The 25,047-nt window shown below is 50.5% G+C and overlaps 1 protein-coding gene across 1 annotated transcript; it reads left to right on the forward strand.

Annotated features, from left to right (window-relative positions):
* The first annotated feature begins 1,580 nt into the window (after positions 1-1,580).
* Npr1 (natriuretic peptide receptor 1) lies at positions 1,581-16,630 on the forward strand. Its single transcript, XM_052179923.1, has 22 exons — positions 1,581-2,649; positions 3,343-3,542; positions 4,131-4,244; positions 4,673-4,808; positions 5,097-5,188; positions 5,879-6,014; positions 6,208-6,292; positions 7,271-7,391; positions 7,974-8,048; positions 8,215-8,292; positions 8,604-8,708; positions 8,944-9,015; positions 9,113-9,269; positions 9,800-9,955; positions 10,194-10,362; positions 11,011-11,157; positions 11,306-11,429; positions 11,554-11,622; positions 12,191-12,365; positions 12,480-12,578; positions 15,833-15,924; positions 16,060-16,630. The coding sequence occupies exons 1-22, from the start codon at positions 1,941-1,943 to the stop codon at positions 16,120-16,122; spliced, it is 3,174 nt and encodes a 1,057-aa protein (XP_052035883.1). The 5' UTR covers positions 1,581-1,940; the 3' UTR covers positions 16,123-16,630.
* Positions 16,631-25,047: the final 8,417 nt, after the last annotated feature.

Below are 25,047 nucleotides of genomic sequence, written 5' to 3' on the forward strand. Positions count from 1 at the left end.
CAGCCTGGTCTACAGAGTGAGTTCCAGGACAGCCAGGGCTACACAGAGAAACCCTGTCTCGAAAAAACCAAATCCAAAAAACCAAAAAAAAAGAAAAAAAAAGAAAAAGAAAAAAGAAAATAGACTTCAACAGTTTGCTCTCTCCACATAATACCTTTGTCTTCCCTTTCTTAACTAGATTTATTTTGAATCATACATAGGTGTTTATATGCCAGGTGTGTGTCTGTCTGTCTGTGTGAATGTGTGAATGTGTGTGTGTGTGTGTGTGTGTGTGTGTGTGTGTGTGAGTGAGCGTGCGCGCGCACGCCTGTGGATGCTCCAGAGGTATAGAATCCCCTGGAACTGGAATAATGATTATGAACCACTTGATGTGCTGGGAACTGAACTCTGGTCCTCTGGAAGGGCAATAAACGGTCTTAACTGCTGAACTCTATATCCAACCCCAAATACCCTTTTTCATCCTTTGACCATCAGTGAGGTTTTTTCTCTTTGGAAGTTTTCCTGACTCTAATCCAGGTAGAATTAATAGACCTCATCTCGGTCTCTGGGCATATCCCTGTCTCTTCTGCAGTGCTTAAAGTATATTGTGTTATGGTGATTTGACCTTAAAACGTATATAGTATATGTTATATATTTCATCGTTATGCCGTCAGCATTTAATTGGCACTTGACACAGCCGGTCCTCTGGAAATGTTTGCTGACCTTAAGATCTGTTTGGGCTCAAGGCAGGCGAAGCTGATGGTGCAATGTGGTTAATTAATCCAGATGACCATTAGAGGGCAGACTAATCCCATGGCGTTCCGTCCCAAAGGCCCAGCAGTTTGGAGTCCCCAGACTCGCTCCTTCCTTTATTCTTCCCTTGGTCATTTCCAGCCAGAACTTCACAGTCCCATTTTAATAATCTTCCACACAAAACACTCACATGACGTTACATCACTTTTCTAGCCACCCACTCTCTCTCCCCAGTTTCCATCATTACTTGGGAACTAAAGAGTTAACTCCACCCTCCCACCTGGTCATCTTGCTCTGTTAATCTGCGCGATCTGGGAGGCGGCGAAGAAGAAAGGGGGAGGTACTCATTGATGGCCTGGGTAACCCGGACTCTGACTCGCCCGCTGCTTCTTGATTGCCTTTTCCAGAAACCCTCCCAAACTCCTATAGCCACACACACCTTTTCCGGCCAAGATCCAAACAAGCCTCTACTTTCCTCTTCCTTAGGAGCCAGGTAGAAGAGGGGGGCAGAGGAGGGGGCGGGGGGGCAGCTTCCTCACACCCTTCCTCGGCCCTGGTCCCCCCTCCCCACGGCCTAGGCGCCCGCCCGCGGGTGCTGCCAGGGGAGGGAAACCTCGCGCAGCGACAGCGCGGCGGGAAGAGGGTCAGCACTAAGTGGCGCACGCGAGGGTGGGAGCCAGCCGTAGTCGGGGCTGGGAGGAAGGAGTTAAAGAGCCAGGATTGGCTCCCCCGGCTCTCTTGTCACCGAATCTGGGAGGGGAGGATTCGCTGCCTGGCTCAGGACCTTGTGGTCCCGTCCCCCTTCACCCCCGCCCGCCTCCGGAACGGCCGGAGACTTGGGCCAGCCGGACGCCCCTTCTGGCACACTCCTGGGGCTAGCGCGAGCGCACACTCCCCTCTCCTCGCTGGCGCTCCCTCTGCCTCGCTCTCCCTAGATTCGCTTGCCCTCCACCGACTCCCTTCGGGTGCTGCGCTCGCTCCCACCTGCTCTGAAGCGCCCTCGGACGCTCACCATTTAGCGCTCCTACTCGACGGCTGGACCGTCGCAGCCTCGGCAGGCAGCGTACCCTCGGGGCTGCGGCTTCAACCCACCCCACCTCCCTCGCCAAGGCTCGGGCGCTCTAGGCGCCCGACCCTCGCCAACGAGCCCGAGGACGGCGATCAGACCATGGTGACAGCGCCGCCCCGTCGCTGCGCTCGCTGAGGCCATGCCGGGTTCCCGACGCGTCCGTCCGCGCCTAAGGGCGCTGCTGCTGCTGCCGCCGCTGCTGCTGCTCCGAGGCGGCCACGCGGGCGACCTGACCGTGGCCGTGGTGCTGCCGCTGACCAACACCTCTTACCCGTGGTCCTGGGCGCGCGTAGGGCCAGCCGTGGAACTGGCTTTGGAGCGGGTGAAGGCTCGGCCCGACTTGCTGCCGGGTTGGACGGTCCGCATGGTGCTGGGCAGCAGCGAGAACGCGGCTGGCGTCTGCTCCGACACCGCCGCACCGCTGGCCGCGGTGGACCTCAAGTGGGAGCACAGCCCCGCGGTGTTCCTGGGCCCCGGCTGCGTCTACTCCGCTGCCCCAGTGGGGCGCTTCACCGCGCACTGGCGAGTGCCGCTGCTGACCGCCGGCGCCCCGGCTCTGGGCATCGGCGTCAAGGATGAGTTCGCGCTAACCACCCGCACAGGACCCAGCCATGTCAAGCTGGGCGATTTCGTGACGGCGCTGCATCGACGGCTGGGCTGGGAGCACCAGGCGCTGTTGCTCTATGAAGATCTGCTGGGCGACGACCGGCCTTGCTTCTTCATAGTGGAGGGGCTGTACGTGCGGGTGAGTGAGCGCCTCAACATCACAGTGAATCACCAGGAGTTGGGCGAGGGCGACCCGGACCACTACACCAAGCTACTGCGGATCGTGCAGCGTAAGGGCAGAGGTGAGGCTGGCTCGCGCGGCCTGATCTCCAGCCAGTCCACAGTCTGGCATTCCTCCTTTGGGGGCCAGGCTTCCTCCTCTGAGAATCTTGTCCAACAGGACTTTCCTACCTCGGAGTTTCTAGTTCTTTCTCTCCGCGCGGGGTTTGCATTCCTACCCTCTCCCCCTCCCCTCCTGTGTCCTGTGACCTTCCTGCTGCGGACTTTCTTGACTTCAGCGCAGAAGGGCCTAGTTCTAGCGCTACTGCGCCCTCGGCTTTCTGGCTCTTCTACCTCCTGTTTTCGCTTTACCCTACCACGTTCTCCCTCCTCCCGTTCTTCTGTTGCTCCCACACTAGCTCTCGAGCTCTCGGGTCCCTTCTCCTGCTGGCCATTCTCTAATTCTTCCTGCAGTCTTCACACACACACACACACACACACACACACACACACACACACACACGCACACACCTTGCTCCACCTCTTCCTTCTGTACCTCTCTATCTCTTCCTACCTCGCACACCTCCTTCTCCCATCTTTCACATTCCCTTGACAAGGCCCAGACTGAGCCCGGAGTTGCTGTCCTTTAAGGACTACAAATCAGAATTCCCTCCCTCGTAGTACTTTGTATACTGTGTATTCATTCATGTTCTCTCTCTTCTCTCCTCTCTCTTCTCTTCCTCCGCCTTCTCCTCTTCTTCCTCCCTTTCCTTCAGTGATCTACATCTGCAGTTCTCCGGATGCCTTCAGGAATCTGATGCTTCTGGCCCTAGATGCTGGACTGACTGGGGAGGACTATGTTTTCTTCCACCTGGATGTGTTTGGGCAAAGCCTTCAGGGTGCTCAGGGCCCTGTTCCCAGGAAGCCTTGGGAAAGAGGAGATGGGCAGGACAGGAGAGCCCGCCAGGCCTTTGAGGTGAGTGCTGAGGTTTGAAGCCCAGATGTAGAACTCTGAGCTGTTAACACATCATTTCTGGGCACTTTGCCCTACTTACCTGAAATTATTTCAGAAAATGGGTTTTTGATAGTCATAGAATTGAGCCATGCACTTCATGGGATTTAGGGACTTCAGAGACAGGGGCTAAACAGATAATTTTCTAGGAAGTAGAAGGATATTAATAAGCTTCGGACTAGACAGCACTTGAGCCCTTTGGCTCAAACACAGGGACCGTCTCATGCAGGACACAGGGTTCAATGTGATCTTTGTCTTGTTTAATTGTTATTTATTTTGGTTTTTGTTTATTTTGTTTTGTGAGTCAGAGTCTCTCTGTGTAGCCCTGGCTAGACTTATACAGACCAGGCTGGCCTCGAACCCAGATTCTCTTGATTCTGTCTCCTGAGTGCTAGGATTAAAGGCTTTTGCTGCCACATCAAGCCATTTGACTTGATCCGGACCTAAACGCCTGGTCTGGGAGGTTGGGACCTCAGCCGATTGGGACTCCAGGATACAGGAAGGACTGGAGTCAGCTCCTACCATTCCTCTTTTCAACGATTCCTTCCTTAGGCTGCCAAAATTATTACTTACAAAGAGCCTGATAATCCTGAGTACTTGGAATTCCTGAAGCAGCTAAAACTCTTGGCTGACAAGAAGTTCAACTTCACCATAGAGGATGGCCTGGTAAGGGGGGGGGGGGGGTCCTAGGATCCGCCAGCGTGGCTCCCCAGACCCTAACCTCAAGGCTCTCTGTTGCTCAAGTCTACTCTGTCAGGCACCCCAGCACCCTTCCTCCCTTCCTGTTATTTCTGTATCTCCCCTGATGGTGGAGGGAACGGTGGCAAATTTAACCCTTGAACCTAAAGTCCTCATCAGGGAAATGCAAGCAGCATATCCTGCCCTATCTGCCTAGCATGACTCAGAGTCGGGAGAATTGTAGATGCGAAAGTATCTTTTAGGCAGTCATATTTGTGTGGAATGTGGTTGTTTTCTCTACCCCTTTACAAGCTCCCACTGCCTCCCCCCCCCCAGTTCCCTGCCCACAGTGCGACGCTTTGTCACTCTGAGTCCTTTATCTGTCAGCCCTGCCTGAGCTCTGCTTGCGTCTACAGAAAAATATCATCCCAGCATCCTTCCACGATGGGCTCCTGCTCTATGTCCAGGCAGTGACAGAGACTCTGGCTCAGGGGGGCACCGTGACCGATGGGGAGAACATCACTCAGCGGATGTGGAACCGAAGCTTCCGAGGTCAGGGCCTAGAATTGAGTGGAATGGGCTGCTTTGGGGCTGGGGTGAGCATGAGCCCCAGGTGTCCCATCAGGAGACCACAAGAAGCCTGTCACCCAGTGGGTTTCCTGAGTTTCATAAAATTCTGCATGCAGAGTCTGCCATTCCCACAGCCAGCACGGTTGTCCTTTTCACCGTTGTGCAGACATGCACACTAGTGTCCACACCTCGGGAGAGGGGTGGGATGAAGTAATGCATCTCTGAGCCTCCATTATTTCAAAACACAGCCTCCCTCCCCTATGGCCCTAGGTGTGACAGGATACCTGAAAATTGATAGAAATGGAGATCGGGACACGGATTTCTCCCTGTGGGATATGGATCCAGAGACCGGTGCCTTCAGGGTAAGTTCCACATACGCCAAGAAGACAATGCCTAACAAGAATGGCTTCTCATCCTCCCCACCCCACTCCGCCCCACAGCCCCGCCAGGTATCTGCTTAGTGTTTAGACAGCTATGACTAAATAAGGCAGGCTCAGCTCCTCAGTCTGGAAACAACCAAAATGATGAGATGCACAGACTTCCTCCCTCAGAGAACCCCAGGTCTGAAGAGGGAACATAGAGTCCTTCCCTTGAGTTCCTAAGACAGGTGGGACCCCATCCTAGCAGAGATAGGGACTTGGGCCAAGAAGAATGAATGTGTAGCTGTGTAAATGTAGCAAGGACAGGAAGGGAAAGGGGTCAAAGGCACCAAAATTCAGATCTACCAGTGACAGCCTCCTGGAAGGGACATAGAGGGATTAGGCCTGGAAGTATACCTGAGGAATTATTTCTGTCTTGCAGCCACAACTCCCTGAGTATAGTGTTGGGGTTTCCAAGGGGGTTCCATATGCGTGTTTCTCTGCAAAGCCCTTGCGTGTTCAAGTTTTTGCCCCTTTCTGACATGGACACAGGTTCGGAGACTCGTGGGTAGTCACAGCAGGAACCTAGTGAGTAGGTGGTCGCCCAGAGGCATGCCCAGGCCGTAGCTTGGCGAGCAGGCGGCAGAGCGGTACAGGAGCCTACGGGTGCTCACCTCCCCTGTTCTCCCTCAGGTTGTCCTGAACTTTAATGGGACTTCCCAGGAGCTGACGGCTGTGTCAGAACACAAACTATACTGGCCTCTGGGATACCCACCTCCTGACATCCCTAAATGTGGCTTTGACAATGAGGACCCAGCCTGCAACCAAGGTGACCAGTCCTGCTTCCAGAAGCCTGTTGTGGAGTCGCTGCCTCCTCCCCAGGGGAGTTAAACAGAGGCTTCTTCGCTCACTCCCGACTTCCCTTCCCTTCCTTTATCATATCAGTCGACTGACTCTTAGATGATTCCTCCTTCCCGTTGTCTAACCCTAGTCTCTCTCCTACAACTTGGACTCTCCCACAGACCACTTTTCCACACTGGAGGTTCTGGCTTTGGTGGGCAGCCTCTCTCTGATTAGCTTTCTGATTGTGTCTTTCTTCATATACAGGTAAGTTAAGGCACAGGGGTGCCAGGTGAGGCTGGGGAGACAGGAGGGGGCGAGTAGGCCTGGGAGGGGCCTAATGTGGGAAAAGAATCTCCTTTCATTCCCTCAGTGAGGAGGCAGAAGCTGCAGGTTGGGGTCTGGAAAGCACAGATCGGCCGGGTTGGTTCCGGTTCAGACTGGGTTAAACCCACTGAGTGGCTGGGAAGAGATTTCCGAGCAGAGCGGTGCTGATGGGGAACTGGCATCCTTGGCTGAGGCCAGAGGGACAGCAGCAGTTCAAAACCTTCAGGTAGCCGGGCGGGCAGATGCAGATGAATCTGTGAGTTTGAGGCCAGCCTAGTCTACAGAGAGTGTTCCAGGCAAACGAACTTCAGATACTGACCCAAAGGAATTGGTTCTGGATGACAAACTCTGCTGGGAACTACGTGCTGACCCTAGACTGGAAAAGAGGCAGGGAAGAGCCCACTCCTGGCCTCCGGTACATGTGGAAATGAAAGTACAGAGGGGGATAAGGAAACAGGAAGGGGGGGGGAGCAGTGCTGACTGAGCATGTGTGCCAGGCACTTCCACACACAGGACACTGCATCCTGTAATCTTTAAGAATGGGGTAGAAAGCCGGGTGTGACACGCATAGCTTTACCCCCAGCACTCAGGTGGTAGAGACAGGTGGATCTCTGTGAGTTCAAGGCCAGCCTGGTCTACATAGTGAGCTCCAGGACAACCCAGGCTACATAGTGAGATCCCTCTCATTAAAAAAGAAAAAAAAAAGTTATGGAAGCCTCCAGTTCCCAAAGGAAGAAACTGAAGTGGCTCTCCTTCTGGGATGAGATCCCTGTGAGTTACGATTTCCCTCAGGCCCCAAGCCTCCCAGCTCTCTGCTCTGAGAACAGGACTCCCTCAAGCATCTCTTAGCATGTGGGATGTCCTGGTTCTCTGAGCCTCACTGAAGCTAAGGGCTCAGTTGCAGGTTTCCTATTCCAGGAAGATGCAGCTGGAAAAGGAGCTGGTCTCGGAGTTGTGGCGGGTGCGCTGGGAGGACTTGCAGCCCAGCAGCCTGGAGAGGCACCTTCGGAGCGCTGGCAGCCGGCTGACCCTGAGCGGGGTGAGGACTCTACTGTCTCTGGAGGATGGGGATTGCTGAGTACCAAGGGCAGTGGTTGATGAGTTAGCAGGTGCTGCTAGATGAAGTGACTCACCTGGACCCAGGACTTAGGAGGTTAAGATGGGAAGATTGTTGTAGGTCTGAGGCTAGCCTGTGCTACAGAATGCGACCCCGTCTCATAAAACCAAAATCAAACAAAAGAACGGGTCTATCTCCAGCTCTGCCTTCACTTGCTCACTCTGACATTGTCTTAGATGCGGGTTGCAGTTACAGTCTCTGTATCAAGGCTCTCTCAAAGGTCAAAGGAGATAGTCTAAGTAAACACACAGCTATGAGTCTAATACACTACGCAAAGGAGAGTGGGAGCTAGCATTGGTAGCTCACACCCTGAGATCAATCCTAGCCTGGGAGGCTGAGGCAGTAGCATTGCTACAAGTTCCAGGGCAGCTTGAGCTAAAGAGTGTGAGCCTATCTCTGGAGGGTGGCACAGATAAGGGGCAGTATGACTGAATCTAGAACGCCCAGGATGCAGAATGACCTCTGTCTGGGTGACCAATAGATGACTATTGTTCATCTCTGTAGCGAGGCTCCAATTATGGCTCCCTGCTAACCACGGAGGGCCAGTTCCAGGTCTTTGCCAAGACAGCTTACTATAAGGTAGGTCTGGGGAAAGATTGCTGATCCTGGGGACCTGGGTAGAGTGTGCTCTGAGGACTAAGAGATAGTTCTGAGGTGGGTGGCCAGGGGACAGGGTGGACCCAGTACAGGGGTGGGATGGGTCTCAGGCCATCTCCTGAATAACAGGTCTCGATTTCTTGTTCAGGGCAACCTTGTGGCTGTGAAGCGTGTGAACCGGAAACGCATTGAGTTAACACGAAAAGTCCTGTTTGAACTTAAACATGTAATTTAGGGGAACAAGGCTGTGGCTTGGGAAGGGCCCCATGGGTACTTTAAGAGAGTCAGCCAACAGAACTGATTTTGGAGGGATCTATACATCTGGGACGAGCCCTTGAGTCATGTAGGTAGGAAGAAGGAGATCAGTCACAAGATGAGAGATCACTGGGTTCTCCAGGGTCCAGCGGGTTGTCCTCACAGGTACAGTCAGGAAATTAAGGGGTTGGGAAGCAGATTCTGAGAAAGAATGTTATCAAACATGTGACTTGGTGAGGTTTGAAGCCTCTGCCAGGGCCTTGATGCTGCCCCAACCTGCAGATGCGGGATGTGCAGAATGAGCACTTGACCAGATTTGTGGGTGCTTGTACCGACCCTCCCAACATCTGTATTCTCACAGAGTACTGTCCCCGTGGGAGCCTACAGGTGAGTGGGACAAGAGGGAGTGTGTTGAGACGCCTGGGTTCAGCCCTGGCTCTCACCCCATTGACCATATGAGCCCAGATAAGCTCCCTCTTTCTGGCCTTTCTTGGCCCTCTCTGAAACTGGGAGTTGGGGCGGGTATGGCACTACAGTAAATCCAAGTGCCCGAGAGTATGCCAGTAGCTCCCTGCACCCTCCTCCCACTCCCAGGGGGCTCTGACTCTTGCTGCCCCAGCAGGACATTCTAGAGAACGAGAGTATCACCCTGGACTGGATGTTTCGGTACTCACTCACCAATGACATTGTCAAGGTGAGTCCAGTGGAGCCTCCCGGATGCCAGGCGGGGGCTGGGCATGGCTGGAGGTCATACTCCTGCCTGAGCTCTCTCACCTTCCTAAATTCTCCAGGGAATGCTCTTTCTACACAATGGGGCCATTTGTTCCCATGGGAACCTCAAGTCGTCCAACTGCGTGGTAGATGGACGCTTTGTGTTAAAGATCACTGACTACGGGCTGGAGAGCTTCAGAGACCCGGAGCCAGAGCAAGGACACACCCTCTTTGCCAGTGAGTCTGACTCTTGACCTAGGCCTCCGCTGCCAACACAGCTGAGAAGGGAAACTGAGGCCTGGCCTCATCTTCAGGCTCAACCTTAATTGCTTAGAAAGGAGATCAGACTAAGTAAGTGCTCGCTGGTTCTCAGCGCCGTGCCGCCTGCACAGGAGTCCTAGCCACGCCCTTCATCCCTGATCATCTTAAACTGTACAACAGCTTATTTTTGCAGCACTCTCAGATTATCACACCATCCTGTCTTACTTTTTTTTGTTTATTTGTTTTTGTTTTTTCAAGACAGGGTTTCTCTGTGTAGCCCTGGCTCCTGGAACTCACTCTGTAGACCAGGCTGGCCTCGAACTCAGAAATACACCTGCCTCTGCCTCCCAAGTGCTGGGATGAAAGGCGTGCGCCACCACTGCCTGGCCCTGTCTTACTTTTATTATATCTTTAATTACCCACAAAATACTATATTCGTTTGCTAGTTTTTCTTTTCCTATCGGAATGTAAAGTCCCTTACCCCTTCTATGACCTCTGCTCCACAGAAAAATTGTGGACGGCGCCTGAGCTCCTGCGAATGGCTTCGCCTCCTGCCCGTGGCTCCCAGGCTGGGGATGTATACAGCTTTGGTATCATCCTCCAGGAGATTGCCCTAAGAAGTGGGGTCTTCTATGTGGAAGGTTTGGACCTCAGCCCAAAAGGTGAGGATCACCCGACCTATATCCCAGCCAGTCTTGACGAATCCACCTTCAGAGAGGGAACCTTGCCAGACACCCCTACCATTCCCTCTGGAGTGGGGAGTCAGCCGCTACCCTTTGCTTCGTGGCTGCCCATGCCCAGTCCACTCTGTGCTCTGGTCTGGACCTGCCCCCACCTGTCTAGCCCCCCTGGCCGCCCAACTAGACTTGACACTCTTCAGTGCGTACCCCTTCCACACAGAGATCATCGAGCGCGTGACTCGGGGTGAGCAGCCCCCATTCCGACCCTCCATGGGTCTGCAGAGCCACCTGGAGGAGCTGGGGCGGCTGATGCAGCGGTGCTGGGCCGAGGATCCGCAGGAGCGGCCACCCTTTCAGCAGATCCGCCTGGCGCTGCGCAAGTTCAACAAGTCAGTGGTCTCCCCACGTCAGCCACCACAAACCCCACACTTAACTCTTCTTCTACAGTGGCAGCCCACTGCAGCCATCACAGCCTCATAGGCATCTGCGTAGCTGCATGACTTAGCTGTCCCAACAGCCCCTCACCATTCACCACTCCTTCCTCTGCCAACACTGATACCCTACACCCTTTCCTGCCCACAGCCCTGTGCTAACCCGACTTAAGATACATAAGAGGATACGGGCCAGACGCTCCGGCCTCTTCCCATCTCTTCCCATAGTCTCCATCCTACCCAAAAGCTCCTACCCTAGTCTGTCCATCTCTCTTTTCCAGTATGCCCACCGGCTAGTCCTCCCAGTCATGTCTCTCTGCTACCTGTCACTGTCCTCAGTGACTCTGCTTCTCTCCCTCTCCACCTCCTTCGAACTCACTTGTATTCAATAAGAATACATAAGACCTGCAGCTGGGCGTAGAAGCAGGTAGATGTCTGTGGGTTCAAGGCCAGCTGTTCTTCTCACCTAAAATCCCTGATCATGTGACTAGATCCAGCTATAACTACTTAGAGAGACCCTATCTTTAGGGGCAGGCAGGGTGAATGTGGGCACTGCCAGGCAGGACCTGACATCTCATCTGCCCCCTTGTAACGCACGGCCCTCAGGGAGAACAGCAGCAACATCCTGGACAACCTGCTGTCACGCATGGAACAGTATGCCAACAACCTGGAGGAGCTGGTAGAGGAGAGAACGCAGGCTTATCTGGAGGAGAAGCGCAAGGCCGAGGCCTTGCTTTACCAGATTCTGCCTCAGTGAGTTCTAAACTCTGCACACAAGTATGCCCATGCACGCACACGTGCACACACACACATGCACACACACACACACACACACACACACACACAGCTCTGTTCCCACCCCCACCTCACCTTCTGGTCTCTACCTGCCCTCTCCCCTCAGCTCTGTGGCTGAGCAGCTGAAGAGAGGCGAGACAGTCCAGGCTGAGGCCTTTGATAGTGTTACTATCTACTTCAGTGATATCGTGGGCTTTACCGCTCTTTCAGCAGAGAGCACACCCATGCAGGTATGCTGGGTTCAGCCCAGGCCACAGGCTGGGCAGTTCAGCTTGGCCATCTGGTTAGTCCTCCCCGCTTGTCCCTGGCGGGAGCCCTCACTCACCATTTCTCTTCACCTCCTTTGCCCTCCAGGTGGTGACCCTGCTCAATGACCTGTACACCTGTTTTGATGCTGTCATAGACAACTTTGATGTGTACAAGGTGAGGTTATGAGTAGGGACAGGAAGGACAGGCAGACATGGACAGTCAGAAAATGTTCAGAGGGACCCTCTGAAACAAACAAAAAACAAATAACAAATAAAACAAAAAAAAGACCAGGCAGTGGTGGTGCACGCCTTTAATCCTACCTCTTGGGAGATAAGAGGCAGGGAGATCTCTGTGAGTTTGAGGCCAGCCTCATGTACAGAGCAAGTTCCAGGACAGGAGCCCAGAGTGACACACAAAGAAACTCTGTCTTGAAAAAACAAAGGAAGAGAAGGAGGAGGACTAGAAAGAGGAGGGAGGAGGAAGAGGAGGAGAAGGAGAAGCAGCAAAGAAAGAAAGGAAGGAAGGAAGAAGGAAGGAAGGAAGGAAGGAAGGAAGGAAGGAAGGAAGGAAGGAAGGAAGAAAACAAAGATCAAGAAGAACATGGGCAGAAACACACAAGGGACCCAGGAACAGAGAACTGGGTTGGAGGCTGAGCACAGTGACAGGCCAGCTGATAGGGACAGAACTTAGGCCGCTAACGCAAGGAAAGCTTGTCTTCATTCTCCTCCCCTCCCCCCCACAGGTGGAGACCATTGGTGATGCTTACATGGTGGTGTCAGGGCTCCCAGTGCGGAACGGACAGCTCCATGCCCGAGAGGTGGCCCGAATGGCACTTGCGCTGCTGGATGCTGTCCGCTCCTTCCGCATCCGCCATCGGCCCCAGGAACAGCTGCGCTTGCGCATTGGAATCCACACAGGTCTGACCGCAGAAGGCACCCTGGGACCACATATCCCAACTCCTACCTCTTCTGGGGTGCTCACCTACCTCCTTTAATTTCCCTGGACTCTGTTCCTTTCTTTTCCCCTCCCAGGTCCCGTGTGTGCTGGTGTTGTTGGCCTAAAGATGCCCCGATACTGCCTCTTTGGAGATACAGTCAACACAGCTTCAAGAATGGAGTCTAACGGGGAAGGTAGGGTGGCCCTCCTGGCGGGAATGAGAAGGGCGACTGCCGCTAGGATGCACTGGGCAGGCCTAGTATCTCTCACATTGCATCTCCCACATTGTCAATCAAGACGTGTGTGTGTGTGTGTGTGTGTGTGTGTGTGTGTGACACAGGGCTGAAAATGCGCCAAACCTACCTTAGCCCCAAAGCTTAGTTAGCTACAGAAGTGTTTCCAAAGCACATTCATTAGCTTACACCTGAGCAAAGCAATCTAACACAATTTTTAAAGAGACTTTAACAAGTGGCCTAACACTGAGGTATGTGATATAAGATATTTATAGTCTTTACTTTAATGTGGATCTCATTAAGCAACTCAGGCTGGTCTTAAACTTATCATTTTCCTGATGTTGTCTCCAAGTAGCTGGGATAACAGGCCACCAGCTTAGGAAACAAAGTCTATTTAATAATAATAATAATAATTAATAATAATAATAAATACAATTATTTATTATTATATTTATTTAATGTACTTGTATACTCACAAATATAGGTGTTTTGTGGTGAGGTGACTCACTGGGTTAAAGTGCTTGCTGGCCAAGCCTAGTGACCTGAGATTGACCCCTGAGACCCATATGGCACCAGGAGAGAATGGATTTCACAAGCGGTCCTCTGACTTCCATATATTCAACACATACCCACATGAGTATATGTACACATACAAAAATGGATAAACATTACTTTAAATTTTGTTTTTAAAAACTACAACATGCACATCTTTAGTCCCAGCACTAAGGAAGCAGACAGGTACATTTCTAAGTTCCAGGCCAGCCTGGTCTACAGAGTGAGTTCCCAGACAGCCAGAGCTACACAGTGAGACCCTGTCTTGTGAAACAAAACAAAAATCAAATGCCCCCCCCCACACACACACAGTCTGAAAATGTCTGCCCTCATGCTACAATAATAAGTAAATGATGCCAAACATGTAACGACCTGTCAATCATTGTTCCTGGGCCTCAGCCCCTCCACGCAGTAGTAACCCAGTTTTGGGACTGTAAAAGATCTAGCACAATTCTGTGGGTAGACAGTAGACATCTAATAAATGCTTGTTTCCAACCGTCCCTTGATCTTGCCCGTTTCCTCTACTTTTGTGTGTGCGGCTGTCGTCTGAGGGAGTATCTCAAGCTGCCAAGGCTGAGTTGAACTGCTCATCCTCTGGCCGCACCTAAGTGCTGAGATCACAGGATTGTTTCACCATGCCCAATTTTTGTTTTTGGCTTTTTGTCTTGAAATACTCTCTCTCTCTCTCTCTCTCTCTCTCTCTCTCTCTCTCTCTCTCTCTCTCTCTCTGGTTTTGTTTGTAACAAACAACAGCCCTGGCTGTCCTGGACTTGATTTGTAGACCAGTCTGGTCTCTAACTCACAGAGATCTGTCTGCCTCTACCTCCTGAGTGCTAGGATTAAACACGTGTCGCCACCAGTCGCCACCACCGTGGAGGCAGACTTTCTGTGAAGCCAAGGCTGGCCTCAATCTTTCACTCTAGCTGCCCAACTGCTAGAACTACCGACAGTTCCATGCTATATTTGACAAATTCAGTAAATAGTTATTAAGCAGCTGCCAAGCACCAGGCTGAGAAGGCTGTATGACCTCACCGGAGCCTACTAGTAAGAAGCCAGGCCCAAAAGCCCAAAGAAGTGCGGTTCAGCTGATACCCTTTGTGCCTGTTTGGGGCTGACTCGTAGGAAAGAGCACCTCTCAGAGATCATTCTTCACAGAACACCTCAGAAGTGGGTCAGCAATAAGGGATACCATGAAGGCAAGGTCAGAGTGAGAGTGGCTTCAGTGGGACAACAGGTCTTCAACAGGACAGCTTGGGCAGACCTGCCCTAGATTTCAATTCTTCAGCCATAACAAGAGAATACTGATCCCTCGGGTGGTATATTCCTATAATCCCAGCACTTGAGAGGCCCAGGAGGATTCCAAGTTTCAGGTTAGCCTTGGCCACAGAGTGAAACTATATTTCACAAAAAGGTGTGTGTGGTGGTAAGGTGGAGTGTCTAGAGAGAGGACTCACTGGGTAAAATGTTATTCAGGCATGAGGACTTGAGTTTGGCTTTCCAGTCGAGCATAGGGCAATGTAACCCTGGCACTGCAGGGAGGGACATGCAGAGGACAGTCATACAGGCAGATTCCTGGAGTTCACTGGCCAGCCAAGGCTAGCCCAAACAGAGAGAGCTCCACAGTAAGGCCAGGCTCAGTGAGAGCCTGGGTCAAATAGTAAAGTGGAGAGTGACAGGAAGTCACTCTGCCTCCAGGTGTGTATACATGTATACATGCATGCATACTAATACACACTCACACACACACATACACACACAAACACAGCATTCTGTCAAGTTAACTGATCCCAACAACTTACATAGTGTTTCCTATGTGCCACACTGCATTTAGATACTTTGTGAGTACTTCACTTGCTTATTCGAGGTGCTTAAAATCTACCCCAGGTGAATGAGAGTGGAGGTAAACCCTCAGACAGCACCCACCCTTTTGAAATGAGCACTGTGTCTGTAGGCCTTTGACCGACTAGGGAGACGAAGAACATTTATTTTAGTTATCTGAGCTAATCCAAGCTGAGCTCCGTACTGACTTGGAGCAGCATCTGCAGCGTGGGCTCCTAACCAGTGCTGTCCACCCCCTCGGGAGCTGGGTAAGTCTCAGAAGCAATTCTGTGTCATAGTGTTTTTCCACAGTCAAAAAGATGCTCTGTAATCCCTTCCAGTGTTGAGTCTCATCTGGCAACCGATAGCTTAAAAAGTATCCATTGAGCTGAGAATACGGCTCACTCGAGAGGGCTCACCTGCAGCAGAAAGCCCTGGTTTCAGTCCCCTGCAGCACAATAGCCAGACTCGGAGAGGTTTGCCTGTCCTTCCAACATGGAGGCAGGAAGGTCAGGAGGTCAAAGCCAGTTTAGATAACGGGAGCGCTTACTTCAAAAGAGAGGTAAACAGGGCTTGGAAGGGCCAGAGTGACAGCGTGACAGCTCAGCAGTGAAGAGCTCTTCCTGCTCTTGTGGAGAACACGAGAGTGTGTGTGTGTGTGTGTGTGTGTGTTGTAAATGTGTGTTGTGTGTGTATGCTGGATAGTCACACTTCACAAGGGTCATCTGGGACTTCCTAAGCTAAAGGAAGCAAGTGCCAGGCGTCCCGCCATGCATCCCTGCAACCCGCTGCACCCTGCTGCCCCCACCCCGGCCTTCCTCACCTTCCTCCCCTGTCCTTTCCAGCCCTCAAGATCCACTTGTCTTCGGAGACCAAGGCTGTACTGGAAGAGTTTGATGGTTTCGAGCTGGAGCTCCGAGGGGATGTGGAGATGAAGGTAGAGAAGGGCTCCCTAGATCCCAGAGGATCCCAGAGGATCCCTAGGCCACTCCCATGACTTGAATTTCCCCAGTGATTTGGGCGAGTGGGTGGTGCTATTCCCTAACCAGCCTCCTCTTTTTATTTGCTCCAGGGCAAAGGCAAGGTTCGGACCTATTGGCTCCTGGGCGAGCGGGGATGCAGCACTCGAGGCTGACCTACTGCCCTGCTGTTCCTTGTCACCCCCTCCCTGTGCCAGAGATGACAGAGGAGTCCAGCTTCGGTCCCTCCCACAGCAGCCCAGCCACATTAGAAAGATTAGGGACCTGACCAGCGTGGTCACCAGATGTGACCTCTGAGAGAGGATGGAGATGGTGGGGACTGGAGGGGGACCAGTTTATAGGGCTGACTGAAATACACAGTCACTCCCATAGCACACACACCCTGTCCCACCCTTACTCAGCTGCCCACACTGGGGACAGTGATTCCCTCTCCGCCCTCAACTTAGCTCCACTGTGACTTAGAGGGAGGGAAATTGTCACCTGAAGGAAAGAGAAAGAGATTCTAAGAGTTTACAGGAGGTGAGCAGTCCTGTGTCACAAATACTCCCCTCACTTGCAGTCCACCACCTGCCCCACAGACTTTCCACACAGCACACTGAGGAGAAGAGAGGCTGCAGGTTGAGGTGCTTCTCCTATGAAACCATTAAACCATTAAAATCTTTATTCCTGTGACACAGTCTCTTCCTGGGAGAGAGAGGGTTTCTGGGAAATAGTCATGTTCTTTCTTTACCCTCTGCTTCCAAAAGAGCTACCTTCAACTTTGTTTCTTTGTTGTTGTTACTAATTTTTAAGGCTTGGGACTCACTCTGTAGGTCAGGTTGGCCTGGAACTCACAGAGATCTGCCCACCTAGTCCTGGGATTAAAGGCATGCACCATCCCGTGACCCCCAGCTAATTTTACACTTTTAATTGAAGAGACCACACAATTCCCAAGCAGTGCTACAACTTTGAGTCCCAACCAACTTTTGCTATGTCTGTTGATACTGGCCTTGTTCAAATTTAAAGCAAAAAGAGGGAGGCCTATAATCCCAGCCACTGACCAAAACTGACACAGGAGCACCAAAGGTTCAAGGCCAGCCTGGGTTATGAAAGTTCAAGTCCACCCTGAGCAGTTTAATGAGCTCTTACCTCAAAACAAACAAAACAAAACTGCCCTAGATGCTGGCTCACACCTGTAATCTCAGTATTTTGGAGGCTGAGTTAGGGCTGCTGTGAAGATGAGGCTACCCTGGCTACATTGCAAGCCAGCCTGAAACTTCTCAAAAAGTCAAATAAAGGGGTTGGAGATGTAGTTCAATTAATAGAATGCGTCTCTAGGGTGCTTGAAACTCTGGGTACTACCTTGGAGGCAGAGGCAGGAAGATAAATTCAAGGTCAGCTTTGGCCACATAGTGACTTCAAGGCCAGTTTGTGCTATATATATCAGGCTATCTTAAAAACAAATCCAAATAAAGTATTGAGATATCTCAGTGGTAGAAGGCTTGTCTAACATTCACAAAGCTCTGTATAAATTCTCTGTGTCCCTAAGAAGAAAAGACAAGGGGCCGGGCGGTGGCGCACGCCTGTAATCCCAGCATTCTGGGAGGCAGAGGCAGGCGTTTCTGAGTTCGAGGCCAGCCTGGTCTACAGAGTGAGTTCCAGGATAGCCGGGGCTACACAGAGAAACCCTGTCTCGGGGGGAAAAAGAAGAAGAAGAAAAGACAAGTCCTTTGTTACTTATATATTTCATTCCATAGCAAACCCTCTACATGTTAAATGTATTATAGTATTTTACAAGGACTCTGTTTTGTTTTGGGTTCGGAGACAGAGCATCACTCTGCAGCCTAGCCTGGCCTCTCAAAGGCTTGGCATCTTCCCCCTTCCCTTCCGCTTCCCAAGTGTAGCAATTAGAGATGTATGCCCCATTTCTGGCTTTAGCAGGACCGTCTAAGGTCTTTTTGTTTGTTGTTCTGTTTTGTTTTTGTGACAGGGATTCTCTGTGTAACCTTGGCAGTCCTGTAGACCAGTCTGGTGTCAAACTCACAAAAATCCACCTGCCTCTGTCTCCTGAATGTTGGGATTAAAGCTGTGAGTCTCCACCCACTAACTCTTGTTGCATTTTAAATAAGTGTGTGCTCAGAGGCACATATATACAGAGTCCAGAAGACAGACAACCTCTGATGTCACCCTTAGAAACACCATCCACATCTTTAATTAATTAAATTTTTTTAGATTTATTTCATTTTATGTATGCTGAATGTTTTGCGTGTTGGGATGTCTATGCACACATGTGTGCCTGGTACCCCTAGGGCCAGAAGAAGGCAGTGGATCCACTGAAACTGGAGTTTCAGATGGTTGGGAGCCACCATGTGGGTGCTGGGAACTGAACCTCCATCCACTTCCTTTGTGACAGTGTCCCCTTAGCCTGGAGCTTAACAATTAGGCTCCACTGGTTGGCCAGGGAGCTCCACCGCCACCCCTCCCGCCATGCTGGGCTAACAAGTGCGGCCCTTACACTTTCAAGGCAAGCATTTTACAGAATGACCTATCTCTCACACCAACAAGGACATTCTAAAGAGAAACAGCCTTTTAGTGGCTGACCACGGTTAGTGTGGGCCTTTGCCTCGATCCAAGTAAAGGCTTATTCTCAGTTCCCATACTTAAAGTCAGCACAGCCCAAAAGGAAACTAACGTTGGTGTCCAGGAAGTCACATCATCATCCACATCATCATCATACCTATCCCTGAAACTCTTGGGTCTCCTAGGATCATCTTGTGAGAACTGCTGCATCCTCTGAGATAGAGTAGGAGAACATAATTGGTACAGTCTGGATCACAGAGGCGTCCGGACCAGGAAGTAGGTCCCCCTCGCCTTTTTTGGCTTCTCTATGCTAAAATATCAGACCCTGGGCCATGCCCTTGACAAAGTGCTCTACCACCAAGCTATATTCCAGTCTGTTCTAAAGAGGGTGAGTCCCTTGCCACTGGAATTACAGACGGTTGTGGGCCACCATGTAGCCTCCAGAAACGGAACCCTGTCCTTTTATGAGAGCAGCCAGTGCTCTTAACCACTGGGCTGTCTTTAACCACCAAGGCCCAGCATGGAGCCTTTTGATTTTGACTTATTTTGTGTGCATTTGTAGTGGGCGGGCTCACATAATTCACAGCATATATGTGGAGGTTGGAAGACAATTTTAGGATTTATTTCTCCTCTTCTGCCAACAGCCTTTACCTACCTGTTGAGCCATCAGACTGGCCCTTAGGAGTGGGTCCCTTCAAAACTCAGCTGTGATGTGGGAATTAGCACAGTCCTCTCCAATACATTCTGTCTCCCATGTTGGCAGAGGCAAATCTGAGTTTGTCTAGTGCCCTTCCGCACTAGGCAGGAAGGCACTTTGCCTAGCATGAGAAGGCCCAGGTTCCAACTCTGACACTGTATAAGCTGGTCGAATGTGGTGGTCCAGGCCTCTAAGACCACCATTCTGGAGAGATGAAAATCTTCTTCAGCTATCAAGTTGGAGGATAGTCTGGGCTACATAATAACCTGTCAAAAATAAATAAATAAATAAGCAAGCAAGCAAGCAAACAAAGTCTGAATCCTTCTTTCCCAAGTCACCTAACACCTTCCTAATCAGTCAGGCAAGAATGTGGGGGAGAGGTATAACTTCGCTTCCCCCACAGAGAAGGAAAGTGCCAGGCATTTCTTCAGAGCTATCCATCAAATGCAGACAGGCCTCTCCCCTGACCTCCGCAGGCCTCTTCCTGGAGTCTGGGCCAAGTAAACCTGAGGTAGGGTGGAACACCAGGGGCGTAGAGATATGGCTACCAGGCAGTCAGTACTCCCTCATACACTAAAGGTGGCTTGGAAGGTCAGATGTGATTTACGGAGCGAGGGCGCTTATGCGGTCTGTGCTTGGATGAAAAGCCCAGGGGAAGCATAAGGAAAGATGGTCGCCCTGGCAACCACAGCACGCTCAACTTTCTGTGGGCCCTGCTAGCCATTGTAACTCCCAAGCCCAATTCCACCTAGGAACTGAAGACAGCCCCCTAAAGAGAGGCTATGATGTAACCATGGGGACCTATGAGGTGATACTCCGGCATGAGCCATCTAGAGAGCCTGGCTTTGGGGAAGGAAGAGAGACGAGGATGAGGTGGGGAACGGGGTGGGGAGCTGAATGACCGAGGAGCTCCAGCAAGACAATTCTAGGAAATTGCCGGTCAGATCCTTCCGGGGCAGCCAGGCTCCAGCGGGCACTAGGAGGGGAGGGCATTGGGAGGGGGCCCAGAGGAGACGCCAAAGGAGTAGCTGATTTCTGCAACCCCAGAACTTTCACTGGAACTGAGGAGATTTCCTTCCGGAGTTAGGCCCCAGAAGCCAGGAAGAACTGGGAAAACCATTACTGAGGGGAAGGGGAGGGGAGGGTAAGCAAGACCGCCCCTCCCCCAAGCGGGGGCTCCTGCCCACGTGGGAGGGACTGTCTAGCCTCAGCGTTTCCTGAGCTGTCCAGCCCAGTGGGTTAGGAGGAGGGGTGGAGAAGGGCAGCAGGGTTTCCCTGGAGTGTGGTTTGTGTAATAACAAAAGCAACAATTGGCATACTGCTGTGCCTTACAGTTGACAAAGGCTTTCACACACACTAGCTCATCAGATCACGTGACGCCCCTGAAAGGGGAGGGAAGACCAAGCAAGCCAGCCTTCAGCGAGTAGGAAGGCGAAGGCGCAGCAGAGGTCCAGCTGTGGGTAGGAGGACCCACGGCTCCAGCAAGGCCAGGACCTGGAAAAAACAGAGCTGACATAAGCAGACAAATATCCTGCCCCACTCCCTGCGGCTGTTTTCTCTATGTCAAAGAGCTCGGGTAATTTCTCATAGTGGTACGTTTAGTAATATTTCAGCAAAATAATTTATACCTTTAAGGACAGATCTATGAAATCTAACTAATAGCAGAGACCAATTTTGCCGCCTTGAAGTCATTTGTAAATTAAGTTGTAGACAATATTTTTAAATTAACCATTAAAAAATGCCTTTCAAGAAGATTTAATCTCTCTGGGTTGGAACGCAACTAAGATGAAGGATTGGGATGCTGATAAATTCGGTGTTGTACAAAATGGGGCTGATGAGGTTCACGGAGGTGTGAGACTCCGTTTGCTGGTGGGCACAGCCCTGCTCTGTCACTAGCAGCAGCAGGAAATTCTTTCCCCTTTAGGGATCTCCCTTCAGTTAAAACTGGATCCTTCACTACACCACAGGAAAGAATTTCAGGATAAACCAAAGGGAAGCAAAGTTAGTGAGCTTGTTAAGTAGAATTATCTAGGGAAAGGACCGTATGCAATCTGTTGAATGCCTTGGCTGCTTTTACAGTGACGTTGTAGCCAGGTGGTGCTGGCCTAGGTTTATGACCCCAGCACTCAGCACTTGGGAGGCGGAGGCAGGCAGGTCTCTGGGTCATAGGTCGGCCTGGTCTACAGAGTGAGTTCCAGGACAGCCAAGACTACATAGAGAAACCCTGTCTCGAAAAAAATCATTTTAAAAAATGTTTTAAAAATTAAAAATAAATGAAACAATGGGGAGAGGACTGGCACTACAGCAGAGCTCAAGCGTACTAACATTCTGACCCATAATGAGGAAGCATGCTTTGCTGATTTTAACATTCTTGTCTGAGATTTAAAAGCAAAAACAAAAAACAGCTTATTGTCTCTGTGGGCAGATTTGACTTTATTACCTGTGGTGAAGCTTTCTGACTGACAGTTGGCAGAAAAGGCGATCTAGGTCCCAGGGTGAAGGCTTTTCCTTCCTCACTCCCTCTCATTTTCCCTTCTTTTGTTCCTGTACCTGCCTCAGGTTTCATTCCACAAGGAAAAGAGGGAAGAGGTGACAGGAAGTGACTTGCTTAACCTCTGTCACACTCAATTCCAGCCCATTGTTAGAGGAAAAAAATCTCACCTACTCTCATTCCACACACACACTGGTTCCAGTGAAAGACACAAGCACAGAGACTGACTGTCCTTTCAGAAACTTTGCACAGATTCTATAAGTGGGGCTGGAGAGATGGCTCCATGGTTAAGAGCACTTGCGGCTCTTGAAGAGAACCAGGTTTCAGTTCCATATAGCAGTTGTAATCCAGATCCAGGGAGTCTCCAAGGGCATTGTGCATGTGTGATGTACAGATATACATTAAGGCATACACACGAAAACATTTTTGGGGGTTTAGGTTTGGGTTTGTTTGTTTTTGTTTTTTGAGACAGGGTTTCTCTGTGTAGTCTTGACTATCCTGGAACTTGTCCTATAAACCAAGCTGACCTCGAACTCGGAGATCTACCTGTTTCTGCCTCCTGAGTGTTAGGATTAAAGGTGTGTGCCATCACTGCCTGGTCTCATTTTTAAAAAAGGTGTATGTGTGTGTTTAAAAAAATTCTACAAAGCCGGGCAGTGGTGGCGCACGCCTGTAATCCCAGCACTCTGGGAGGCAGAGGCAGGCGGATTTCTGAGTTCGAGGCCAGCCTGGTCTACAGAGTGAGTTCCAGGACAGCCAGGGGTACACAGAGAAACCCTGTCTCGAAAAAAAACAAAATACAAAAAACCAAAAAAATTCTACAATTAGCCGGGCAGTGGTGGCGCACGCCTTTAATCCTAGCACTTGGGAGGCAGAGACAGGTGGATTTCTGAGTTCGAGGGCAGCCTGGTCTACAGAGTGAATTCCAGGACAGCCAGGGCTACACAGAGAAACTCTGTCTCAAAAAACCAAAAACAACAACAACAACAACAACAAAAAAAAATCTACAATTAGCCGGGCAGTGGTGGTGCACACCTTTAATCCCAGCACTTGGGAGACAGAAGCATTCAGATTTCTGAGTTCGAGGCCAGCCTGGTCTACACAGTGAGTTCCAGGACAGCCAGGGCTACACAGAGAAACCTTGTCTCAAAAAAAAAAAAATCTACAGTCAGGTGGTGGTGGCACAAATCTTTAATCCTGGCACTCAGGAGGCAGAGAAAAGAGGATCTTTGTGAACTCAAGGCCAGTTCTGTCTACAGATCCAGCTGCAGGACAGCCAACACTACACAGGCAACCCTGTCTAGAAGAACCAAGAAAGAAAGAGAGAGAGAGAGGAAGAAAAAAGGAAGAAAGGTGAAAAAGAAGGAAAAAATCAACAATTGAGTATATCTTTTTAAAGATTTTATTTATCTATTTAATTATTTATGTTTTGTTTTTTGAAACAAGGTCCTCCACATAGTCCTGGATATACTGGAACTTGATATGTAGTCCAGGCTAGCCTCAAAATCAGAGATCTGCCTCCCAAGTAAAGGCATTAAAGGCAAGTACCACTCTGCCTAGCTTAAGATTTATTTCATTTTTAATTATGTGTATTTGTGTGTGGATGTCTTCACATGAGTGCAGATGCCAGAAGAGGCCAAAAGAAGATTTCAGATACCCTGGAGTTAAAGTTACCGGTGGTTGTGAGCCGCCTAGCATGGCTTCTGGGAATTGAACTCAGGCTCTCCACAAGAGCAATATTCACTGATTTTATTATATTTTAGTTGTTTAGTGTAGAGAGACATAGCTCTGGCCATCCTGGTACTCGCTGTGTGTATGAACCTGGCCTTTAACTGACTAACTCGCCTGCCTCTGCCTCCGGAGTTCTGGGGCTCAGCGCATGCGCCACTATTCACTCTTAACTCCTGGGCCACCTTCAGCCCCAAGTCTCTCTCCTGTTAACTGCGGCAAGCCTTCGGGTGGATGCTATACCCCGGTTACCTCTTTGGACAGTAGCCGTCTCTGTTGGCTGTTGTTTGTCCTGTGATCACATCAGCTTGTCATGTCTCAGCCCACCAAGTCCCAGCAGGCAAAATGAAACCAAAGTATCATTTAAATGTGGATCCATTCATACTTCTTTCCCAAAGTACCCCATAAATTGTTACTTACAGCACTTGTACATGCAGAGATGGTGGGCAGTGTGTGGTTCGAATCAGAGCAGTTCCCAGAGGCCAGGTATTCGGGGGCTTAGTCACCGAGGGAGGGGGGATGGCACTATTTGAGAGTATTCTAATGATTAGAAGGTATGGTCTTGCAGGGTGCGGGGTGTCACTGGGGGAGGGCCTTGAGTTCTCAGAAGCTCAGTCAGACCCAGTCTCTCGTCTCTCTACCAGGGATCAGGGATCAGGGATCAGGATGTAGTTCTCAGCTATTGCTCCAGCACCTGCCATGCTTTCTTTGTTTGTTTGTTTGTTTTTCGAGACAGGGTTTCTCTGTGTAGCCCTGGCTGTCCTGGAACTCACTCTGTAGACCAGGCTGGCCTCAAACTCAGAAATCCTCCTGCCTCTGCCTCCCAAGTGCTGGGATTACAGGCGTGAGCCACCACGCCCGGCCAGCTGCCATGCTTTCTTGTCATGATAATGGACCAAACCTCTGAAACTGTAAGCAAGAGGCCATTAAGCATTTTCTTTTATAAGAGTTGTGTTGGGGGGAGAGGCTGGAGAGATGGCTCAGTGGTTAAGAGCACTGACTGATCTTCCAAAGGTCCTGAGTTCAAATCCCAGCAACCACATGATGGCTCACAACCATCCATAACAAGATCTGACACCTTTGGTAGTGTTTGAAGGCAGCTACAGTTACTTACATATAAAAAAATCTTAACAAAAAAAAGTTGTGTTGGTCACGGTTTCTCTTCCCAGCAATAGAACAGAGACTAAGGCAATATTATTAATTTCCAGTTGATATGGTTGTAGACTTAGAGGTGAATTGTGTTTTTATTTTTGTTTGTTTGTTTTTTCTTTTTTTTTAAAGATTTATTTATTTATTACACGTAAGTACACTGTAGCTGTCTTCAGACACCCCAGAAGAGGGTGTCAGATCTCATTACAGATGGTTGTAAGCCACCATGTGGTTGCTGGGATTTGAACTCAGGACCTTTAGAAGAGCAGTCGGGGCTCTTAACCACTGAGGCATCACTCCAGCCCATGTTTGTTTTTTTCAAGACAGTGTTTCACACGTAGCCCTGGCCATCCTAGAATTCACTATGCACACCAGGCTGGCCTTGAACTCAGGGAGATCTGCCTGTCTCTGCCTCTGCTTCTAATGTACTGGTATTGAAGGTGTGTATACTACACC

This window comes from Apodemus sylvaticus, chromosome 4 (assembly GCF_947179515.1).
Source record: "Apodemus sylvaticus chromosome 4, mApoSyl1.1, whole genome shotgun sequence".
NCBI classification, from domain to species: Eukaryota; Metazoa; Chordata; class Mammalia; order Rodentia; family Muridae; genus Apodemus; species Apodemus sylvaticus.

Bases quoted from the DNA above. Each gene is read 5' to 3' on its own strand.
- Npr1 (XM_052179923.1), top strand. From the start codon at position 1,941: ATGCCGGGTTCCCGACGCGTCCGTCCGCGCCTAAGGGCGCTGCTGCTG. The intron at 5,189-5,878 runs GTAAGTTCCACA...GTTCTCCCTCAG, and splicing joins CAGAGACCGGTGCCTTCAGG to GTTGTCCTGAACTTTAATGG. The intron at 9,016-9,112 runs GTGAGTCCAGTG...TAAATTCTCCAG, and splicing joins TCACCAATGACATTGTCAAG to GGAATGCTCTTTCTACACAA.